The following is a 10,689-nucleotide window of genomic DNA, read 5'->3' as shown; positions in this document are numbered from 1 at the left end:
GATTCTAATTTCAGTCCAATTTCTGTAAAATGTAAATAGATCTACAAATTTTATGGTTCGATGCGAAACTAAGGTAGAGTAACACATTAAAAAATATCTTGTGTAGGGAGTTTTTTGTAATGTCTAAATGAAGATTAGGGATCTTGCCTTAGGCAGTTAATAGCCTTCAACTGCTGCTGTAGCATCCATCCGTTCATGCTGCCTCAGATACAAACCATTTATCATCTACTACTATCATCTTTTGCCATATACGGTACCACTAAATATTGCAGCCATTGAATGACAGATATATTAATAAAAGTAAACTCTAATTTACTAACATTGGCTGACAATCATACAACACACTGTGTGCCCAACTTGACTGTACTTATTCTCTCTAATCAAAAGTAAAGATAGAACAAAAGAGCGTAAACAAAGGATATGCCTGTGGAGGACGCCCACTGCCATTGGATTACCCAGTACTGCACCGCGCATGATTTGTTTGTTTATCTGACTGACTGTCATCAGGAGATTAGAATCGTCTGATCATCTGGTCTGCTGATGACGGTCAGAGCAATCTTAACGAAACGTTCAGACAACCAACCAGAGGTTTACCTCAAATACCATTTTATTACACATGGTGTACCAGAGGTTTTACCTCAAATACCATTTTATTACAGTGTTGAGTTTATTGCAAGTGATTCTAATTTCAGTCCAATTTCTGTAAAATGTAAATAGATCTACAAATTTTATGGTTCGATGTGAAACTAAGGTAGAGTAACACATTAGAAAATATCTTGTGTAGGGAGTTTTTTGTAATGTCTAAATGAAGATTAGGGATCTTGCCTTAGGCAGTTAATAGCCTTCAACTGCTGCTGTAGCATCCATCCATTCATGCTGCCAACATTCCCCATTCATGCTCATCTCAACATCCACCCATTCATCTGTGACCCAATTTTCATACATTCATGCTCATCCCAAGATCCGTTCATTCGTGCTCATTCTACCATCCATTCATTCATGCTCATACCAAACTTTCTCCATATGCTCATTATGACATATCCATTCATGCTCATCCCATCATCTATCCATCCATTCATGCTCATACCATCATTCATTCATGCTCATTCCTCCATCTATCCTTTAATGCTCATTCCATAATTGATCTCCTTGAAAATCAATTTATACCCATTTGAATGCTCATACCAACTTTCATCCATTCATGCTCATTCATTCGTCTAATGCTCATCCCATCATCCATCCATTCAAGCTCATCCCATCATCATTGTAACAGTTGACTTTGGCATAGTAATAGGCAGTTGAAACTATGAGAGGGTGGGCTTATTTGTAGTTTGTAGGCATGTATACACAGCCTGTTGTGTATAGGGATATAGGGTGAACCAGCTTATTTACACAGGGGCGGATTGCTATAAAACGGTCTTAACTGGTAGTCTTAACACCTCAAATAAAGCCGGCTTCATCACTTTGACAGACCATTTCTATAAAACGGTCTTCACTTAGATCGTTTTGAGTATTGAAATGCAAACAAAGTACTTCGTGGTAACATAAAATTGAGGGGACTGTTACGCTTGCTCAAAACATGCATATTTATCAAAATGAACGTAAATAAACGTAGACCGATTTTTACTGAGAAGCTTGCAGAATATTCGTCGCCCAATTCTTAGTCTTTGACGATCTAGGCCTGTGTCTAGTACCTGTAACACCATGAATATGATTTAAGACCGTTTTAAGCCTCCTCTGAGTAGACTTTAAAATTTAAGACAGCTAACTGGTTAGACCAGTAGTGACATCACGATTATAGCCGGCTAAGCGTTAAGACCATCTAAAGACCGCTTATAGCTATCCGCCCCTGTACTTTGGAGGCATATGTATACTCATGTATAGTGTGTATAAGGTGACCCCCATCTTATCCTAGAAAAGGTCAGTTGATACTCAGGAACACTCATAATGAAATAATGTAATGTGTTATAAACTAATTCTTTATTACAAGGCTCGGGAGTATATATTTTTAGTCCTGAGAAAAATCCTGTGCTGTTACAGGATTTGAACCAGGACCCTGCGATTGGAAGGTACTGAGCATCTTAACCACCAAGCTACAATTTCACATAATATCCAACCTGATTCAACATTATCTTAAGTACTTTTTAAATTAAATTTATGAAAGTTATTGTTTCAACATGTCTTTGCACAACTCCTACCACTATAAATTTACTTAGTTGAGTAGCAAGAGGAGGATCACAGCTGGATTTGAAAGCAATAATTTTTTTTGTAAGCGCTTACCTGTGCAGATTTCCTCTGTGTATAACCTTTAGGTAGAAACCCATCAAATCTATTAAATATATTTATAAGTGATTATATAAACACCCAAAAGGGTAGTTTTGTACATTGTTTTGGCAGATGTTGATAGAGTGTGTTGTCTATTCCCATTCTCTGCGCCATTACACCAACAGCTGCATTATGCAAGGGGAAACTGGTGCTGCGAGCTACTCCCTGGGATGAATGGGTGCACCTGATAAAATGACATTATATAATTAATTTTATTATTATTGTCATGGTATGAGTAAATTCGGTAGTTTTAGGCCAGATGCGAGTTTGTTTTGGTTTGGGAAAAGACCTGCTATTTGGTTGCCACACTTTTATTTAACCTTTCAAAGTGATAAATCATGTTAGTAATAAATCACAACTACAAAAGGAACCAAAAAGTGCATTATTAACATCGTAGTAATCATGTTGAATGTTGGTGAGTTGAATGGCCGAGCGGTTAGCAGGGACGCCGCAAGCTATAGCCATAATATCGGCGCTGGTTCGAACGGCTCGCTCGCCTATGGTTCTGGTGGTAGAACAAGTCTTCTCGGATAAGGACTATAAACCGTAGGCCTAGTGTATCTAATGGCTCGTGTGCACTATAAAGAACCCAGTACATCCTTCGAGACGAGTAGGGGGTTACCCCGGTGTACTGGAACAGACAGCCCCTGTGGTGGACGACGAGAGTTGCTGGTACCGGGTTACCGGGTAGCACAGACACGAAGGGACCCTTAGGGGCGAAGAAAGTCATTGGTCGAGTTCTTAGTCCACATTTCAAGCGCCCTGAGCATCTTACATTAGATGGATATGTGCGCTATATAAAACTACACTATTATTATTATTATTATGTTATACCACTTCACTGTTTATCAATACATTTATTTATTAATCACTATATTTTACCAACCATCTAGCATTGTGCGGGATGGTCCTGCATTTTAAAGTGATTCTGGATGAAATACACATTTTGCAGAAACACATGCATGATCATAAATTTGTCAAGTCTGTGCATGATAACGAATTATCACGAATTCGGGGTAAAATGTATTTAAAATTAGAAGAAATTGGTTTTATGAAAACTACAAAAATGGTCATACAGTAAATTGAGTCATTAGAGAGCTTTCGTTATCTCATTTGAGAATCAATTCAACAAGAATCGTCGGAGCACCAGGGGATTTTCCTCCTGTACCATGCCCCTAGGACCATACACCCTCCTGGGACCACATCCTGGGGCCCCGCCCCCAATCAAGTGTTGTAGTTACTCACGCATTTCAAATATCTCAGGTTGGTAACTATGAACCAGAGAGGGTGGTCAAATCGGTCAACAAGACTGGTCTCCTTTGGGGACTGGAAATTAAAAGTTAAAAGACATACATCAAAGTAAAAAAGCAATACAGTATGAAATACAATTACAACAACTAAAGATCTATATTGATGCCTTAACGCTACTTACAGCATCATTCAGGCATTGAGATTCACACCCAGAAGCCCACCCTACCAGCTATCTTCAGTGACCTGCTGTTACGTGACTGTTCAACCATAGAATGGTCACAGAACCAGTAAGGTAGTTCCCTGTTGTGATAACAGCGAAAGCTCGGACTCAGACAACAAAGACTCTGAAAGGTAACATTTTCACTGATTAACCAATTAATGTGACCACTTATCACTATAAATCTACTATTAATTCATATAACTAAATAATTTTAGTTTGATATGTATAAGATTAATTAAAATCAACAATAATGGTACAACTGAATCAACTTTTCTCTTCGAAAGTATGTATGGGCAGACAAAGCCTTTGGGTGTAGGAACTTGTTCCTCTTTGTTCTGACCCCCTCTTTTTTATTTTTGATGTTTTTGTAAATTTAGGAGGAAATGTAGATATTATAGTTCTTTAATAATTCAAAAATATAATGTAGTGTATTCTATCATAACAACATCAAAGCGAAAAACGAAGCTGTAATAAAATAAATGCAATATTAACGCTGTTTCTATGTTTTGTTACACATGAAAACTGTAGAACAGTAATAAAAATATATTATTACAAGGAACAAGCATGGCGCAGTACATAACATTCTACTTTGGAATGTCATTCCATTGTTCTTTCTCGTTACTTTTGTCTTGATATTGTTTTTATACCTTGTATTTTGTTACTTTACATGGCCTTGCACAGCCTTCATGAAAAACACCCTTGGGTGAATCAAGTGTATTTCTGTTAAAAAAATGTATTATTTTGATATTATTACAAGGGAACATCATTACTATATCATTGTAAAATGCCAGTTTAGATAAATTACCTATATATCAAGAAGCAAGTAGATATGTAACTATAAACTTAATACGAAAATAGTATAGATATTTGGCCATGTGGTCAGCAAATCACCAGATGCAAGTAAAAAAATTCTTCATCCATTTTATTTATTTTTTCTTTTATAAGACTTATAAAGCGCACATATCCATTTCCTAAGAACTGCTCAAATCGCTTTTTTCACTATGGAAGCACAATGTGCAACCGCCTCCACTCCCTGGGGAGTATACCTAGTTACCTTTGTGGTCCAGCACCACTAATATCATCCCAAATCATTCAGAAGCATGGTGTTGAGTATCGGTCTTGAACCCACGACCTTTTGATTGAAAGCCCAATGCCTTAAGTCGGGCACTCACTGCGCTAGACGTTCGTCAGCTGACGCCATTCCGTGGTGAACGCTATAGCACGATGCTCGCACAAGGATTATTTTAAATGAGGATCTATTCAGACTGCCACCCACAATCAGTAAACGGCTTCACGTCGTCTAGCGCTTACTGGGAACAGAGTTGGATTCGCCTGCCAGTGGTTGTACGATGCAGTACATGCTCTGCTTTATACACGCTGCACCATGCAGATAGACTCATGGCTTACTTTGGAAATGAATATTGTGCAAAAAGTAAGGCAAATAATAAAATTGTGAATGACGTTATAACACCATTGGGTTAAATTGAAATACTGCAGCGACTAACTTACTCGTGTGTTCGGTAATCTTTTTTCAATTGTTTGTTTTGGTTTTGCGAAAACAGCTCAAGTAACTTTCTGCCTAAGGCTAATAAAGTGTCACCCAATGATTACCAGCCAGTCATGAAATTTGAAGGAATAATTTATATGAAATATATGTTCAGTAAGAATGATGGCATGCTTTATGACCCCATGTGGGAGGGGGTTGGAAAGATATGTTATTTGCACAGTATCATTGAACACTTTGAAATACCAAAGGTGTACTTCCTGTTACATCCGTTACTTTATGAGAAAATTATTCAGCTGCAAATTATGGTGAAAAATTTGATTAACGTGAATGTTTACTGTGTATGAAATTAACATGTTCATTTTTTCTTAAATAAGAAAGCCAAATTGATTAAAATTGAAGATGTAAAGTCATGAACATCCATGGTTAACAGAGAGCCTCTCAGGGATGTGTTTTATTCATTTATTTTCCACCTGGTTTACAAGTGATTGATTAAAGTATACTGATGATTTGGCAATTTGTGTGTTTATCAAAGATGGTACTAATGAGTATATAGATGAAATTAATAGATCTGTCAAGATGGTTATGTTGTGTCTGAAGGAAAAAAAGTTAAATTTACTTCAGACAAACACTGCTAATGCATAAGCTTGCTGCACACATCTGTAATGATTAATCTCACTTATAGTGAATGTGATTCAATATTTTTGATCAGTTGATATTAAACAAAACCCAAGGAGATCATGAATAAGACTCTTAGGTCTAGTCAGTGGCGGCTGTAGGATATATTTTCTGGGGGGATAAGTTGTCCAACGTGGGGTGGGGGGCAGAGTGAGGTCAGTGGCGTAACGCCTATGCGCTCTCGTGCAGCATTCCGCAGAACCCCTTCCCATAGGGGCCCTGGAACTGCCCCACCCATATGGTCCTCACTCTATCACCCTGACCAAAAAGGGTTTTGTTGTTACATAACAGCATAATGTGTCTCTGACATCGATTGTGGGCGCCCTGCCAGCCTGGGCTTGACTAGATTTGTCAGTTTAAAAAATATGGAGATAAAAAGAAAATTGTATTCACAATTTTAAGACTGAGAGTGGCATTTCCAACCATCCAGAGGTGCCACAATTATAGTTTGTTTTTTTTACCTCACTCCCAACCATGGTGAGGCTAAGGTGGTACAGACCTTCCACCTCTAAAAGTTCCTCCCTGGTCCCCCCGCTATTTCAAATTTCATCTGCCACTGATATATCTTCAGGCACTCCTTGAATCCACCACTGGTGCTAATCAATGTTTAAGAATATAAGATGAAATTAGTAAGATGGAGTTAAAGCCAAAAGATTCCACCGCCACCCCCTTCCAAATTAGGAAAAGAAAAAAGAAATTGAGATGAAATAAATTAGAGAAAAAAGAAGAATTGAACAGTTGTGCTGGTCTGCTTTAAAACATGCAATTTACACATTTAGTAGTCAACAGGTAGACATTGAACTTTTAGGGAGCATTTAATGATCTATTCTTACATTAAAATATTTTATTTGTTCAATCTGCAAGTGTTCCTTAAAGTTTACCCTCTCTTTGCTGTACCACCTCCTGCACATTATTTTATTGATCCAGGCCCTTTATCATGCACAGCATATGTATGTTTTTCTTTTATAAATTTTACACAATTTAGCCACCGGCTACAAAGAAATTCTTTGAATAAATCCTTGAATGAACACCTTTGCACATAATTGGAATCTTTATTTCTTTATAATAGACATCCAATGATGTTCACCGCTTACTTCTTGGCTGAAAGCGACCAGGAATTTAGCGTCACACCACAAACTGGTGAGCTACAGGCGCTGGGAACAAAGGGAACTTTGATCCAGTTAACCTTCATTCCCAAGATATATGGCAAAAAATATCGAGCAAAGCTGGTTGTACAGGTGAGGTGCTTTTACTATTGTATTTCTATCGTCATAAATAAATCATCTTAGCCACCATTTTTATCAACACCGGCAGCATTAGCATCATTGTTACCATCATCATCATTAGAATCATAATTATTATCATCATCACTATCATCTATATAATTTATTATATAATATATAAAATATTATATATTATATAAAATATTATATATTATATAAAATAATATATAAATATATAACGAAAAAACCAATGCCTATTTTCGTTGGCCATTTATTGAACACTTGGCGTTTGTTCACTTATTATTTAGCAAATGTCCTTGATGTGTCTGACCATTTTTCATGGTCTGACTAATGAGGCCATTTGCTTTTTCAATGGAATTTTAATTATACCGTAAATCACATAGCCTAAAACCTAACCCTATAACCCTATAAAGGCTTGCAGTGTTCATTCAGTAGTACATTTGATCATTGAGAAAGTTAAAATTAGAAAAACAAACTGCATCTTCTTTAACTTTTATAAAAAACTTTATATTCTTATTTCAAGAATTGTTTCAAGAAAATTTGATATTTAGAAATATAAATAGTGAACTGTGGTCGCTAAATAAATCGTTTGATAATAAAGTAGATTGTCTTGTATCCAAAGAGGTTTACTAAGACGAGTTTTAAAATAACGAACATTGAACTCTATAAAAGGACCGTTGACAAGAAATGGTCGACAAAAGTTATGAAAAGGCGCATGAAATGGTTAGGGCATTTAGTACGTCCGATTACCAGACGATCATACATCTGTCAAACGAGCTTTTCATGAAGACCACCGGAAAGTCGAAAGTACCAGAGGAAGACCAAAATCCACGTTTATACAAACAATAAATAAGGTCTTGAATCAACTTAAACACAGCTGAAAAACGAGACGTGAAGGAGTTGGCCACTGATAGGAAGAGATGGAATCTGATAATAGAGGCACGTTAACTAACGTCGTCTATGCAAACAGATGATGATATTGATAATGACATTCATAATACAAAATGAATAATTATAAATGTAATATCCTCATTTTCCGCATGAGCCTTGTCAATCTTTATAGTCATTAGGCCTATATCAAAAACATTTTACAAATTACATACACTACAATAATGGAAAACAGAATAGAACAGGATGATATACAAAGCACAACATAAAGGCCAAAAGGTCTGTCATTGTTGTAACCCCTTTTGGCAACAAAAATAATAGTATATCATTATCGGCCTATACATTAATTACTTCCTTACAAAAAATTGGTATAGTAGGAGGTTATTTTTCACCCCTGCTTTTGAAGATTGGCAGTCTTAATTTTTTTTTGCTGGAGTGGACACACGTTGACTACTCTGAGCCTAGTGTATAACATGTGGCTAATGGGCTTATACCACCTTAACTTTCAGTCTGCGGGGTTCAGTCGTGGCATGATCCAGTGTTCTTCTCATGACTAAAAATCATTATGAACAAATGTATCAATAGATGATGATTTTTTAATTAATTGACTCGGGAGGTATAGGAATGTGTTGACGGCGGTATGTTCTAATAGAGTTATAGTTTTAAGAACTTTAAAGTATTTTACTTAATAAATAAAAATAAACATTTTCGTACTCATGTGTAGTTGTGTTAAGTCTGATGTGCAATACGGTAATAAATTAAACAAGACAATCTCCTAGTTAGCAAGCCTCGTCTGTGTTTAACTAAATATTTAATTATTTGTTTATTAACTGTGGGGTGAATGTAAATTATATAGGCCAGTATCCTCAATCTGAGTAGCACTCGTGGAGAACAGAGAATAGTGATGTTTTATAGTTAATCATTAAAACAGTTTAAAACTTTTAATAATAAAATGTTTTTTTTTTTTTTAATTGAAATTACTGTAAAAATGCTACATTGAAAACCAGAATTAACTGAATTAATTTAGGCAATGAAAAATAAACAACACGCAAAATACGAGATTACCAATTAGAATCAATTTATTCAAAATACTATACAGAAATTTAAACTTTATGATATTTATCGGAAATAAACTGAATTTGTCAATACTGTACTTCATTTTATTTAAAAATATATAAAAGTAAATCAAATTATAATATACCGATTTCCGTAAGTAGCTGAAATACAGAGTGTAACTTGCCAAATGAGCAATTGACATTTTTCACACCTAGTAATTTTTTTGTTTTTGTAACCATCACTGTTTAAAAAAAAATTTAAAAACATACAACAAACGTAACAGTATTCCTTATTTATTCATTTACTTTGGTCGAGCAAGGAGGTATCGCCTTTGGAACGGCGGCACACACAAGAGTTTTGTTTTCAACTTTAATTATATAATTATCAATTTTAACTAAATTTGAAGCACACATCTACACAATCACTGACATAATGTGTAGATATAAAGAGATTAAACTGTTTGTAAGGAGTCGCTCCCAAATATCATCTGTATGTTTGTGAAAATGTTTGCATTTTCTAAACGACCCTTAAAAAATACAAGCAAATTCAAGTTCCTGTACTACAACTAATCAACAATAATAAAAATTTTTTAAAATTGTTAATTGTATTACTATATTATGCTTTGTTGACAAAATTTACTTTTGTTGGCGTAGCATACAGTTTTATCATGGCGGTGGTTTTATCGATTCTCATATAAAACGAACACTGTTTATTACTAGACTTCCAAAAATTACGAACAAGGAGGTTTCCCTGGTACTCTTTGGTCTTTAATCTGTCTTTCCAAAGATTCTTACTTATTCCAAAGATTCTTATTTAACTATAAAAGTTAAATATAAAAAAGTTAATTACACAACTGCAACCACAGCTGATTTTTTCTAGAAACATTATCATGGATTTTCCCACGCAACTCGAAATAAATAAACCGTAACAGAGTTTTCATTATCATAGTAATTACAGCATAGTCACTATATCTTTTTTATCGTATTATTAATACAACTGATTATATTCCTATTATTAAGTTGGGAGATCGGTTCTTTTTTATAGAGTTCAATGTTCGTTATGGCCGATGAATATATAAAAAATCGTTTTAGTAAACCTCTTTGGAAACAATCTACTTTATTATCGAACGATTTGCGAACGATTTATTTAGCGACCACAGTTCACTATTTATAGAGAAACATGAATGTGTGTATACATTATAAATGTATTATGAATTTAATTCCTGACCTGTATATACGAATATATAACTTAACATTTGTGGTAACGGTAAGAAGGAAGATTATTGAAAAATATCAAATTTTCTGAAAACAATTCTTGAATAAGAATATATTTTTTTTATATAAAAGTTAAAGAAAAATGTTTTTTTTTCCTATTTTTTACTTTCCCTATGATCAAATGTACTACTGAATGAACACTGCAAGCCTTTATAGGGTTATGTAAACAGTTTGTTTTGAGGTTTTAGGCTATGTGATTTACGGTATAATTAAAATTCCATTGAAAAAGCAAATGACCTCATTAGTCAG

General features: G+C 35.0%; 1 protein-coding gene across 2 annotated transcripts in view; it reads left to right on the top strand.

Moving 5' to 3' along the window:
• Positions 1-10,689, top strand: part of LOC117113928 (cilia- and flagella-associated protein 47-like) — an 82,294-nt gene that overhangs the window by 69,440 nt on the left and 2,165 nt on the right. For both annotated transcript variants that reach the window (XM_033257440.1, XM_033257439.1), the window contains one exon: positions 7,048-7,216. In XM_033257440.1, coding sequence (XP_033113331.1) covers positions 7,048-7,216 — 169 coding nt within the window. The remainder of the gene's footprint in view (positions 1-7,047; positions 7,217-10,689) is intronic.

This window comes from Anneissia japonica, unplaced genomic scaffold, assembly GCF_011630105.1.
Source record: "Anneissia japonica isolate Jap-2015-1 unplaced genomic scaffold, ASM1163010v1 scaffold1417_len1240632_cov203, whole genome shotgun sequence".
NCBI classification, from domain to species: Eukaryota; Metazoa; Echinodermata; class Crinoidea; order Comatulida; family Comatulidae; genus Anneissia; species Anneissia japonica.
This window is presented reverse-complemented; position numbering and strand designations above follow the sequence as displayed.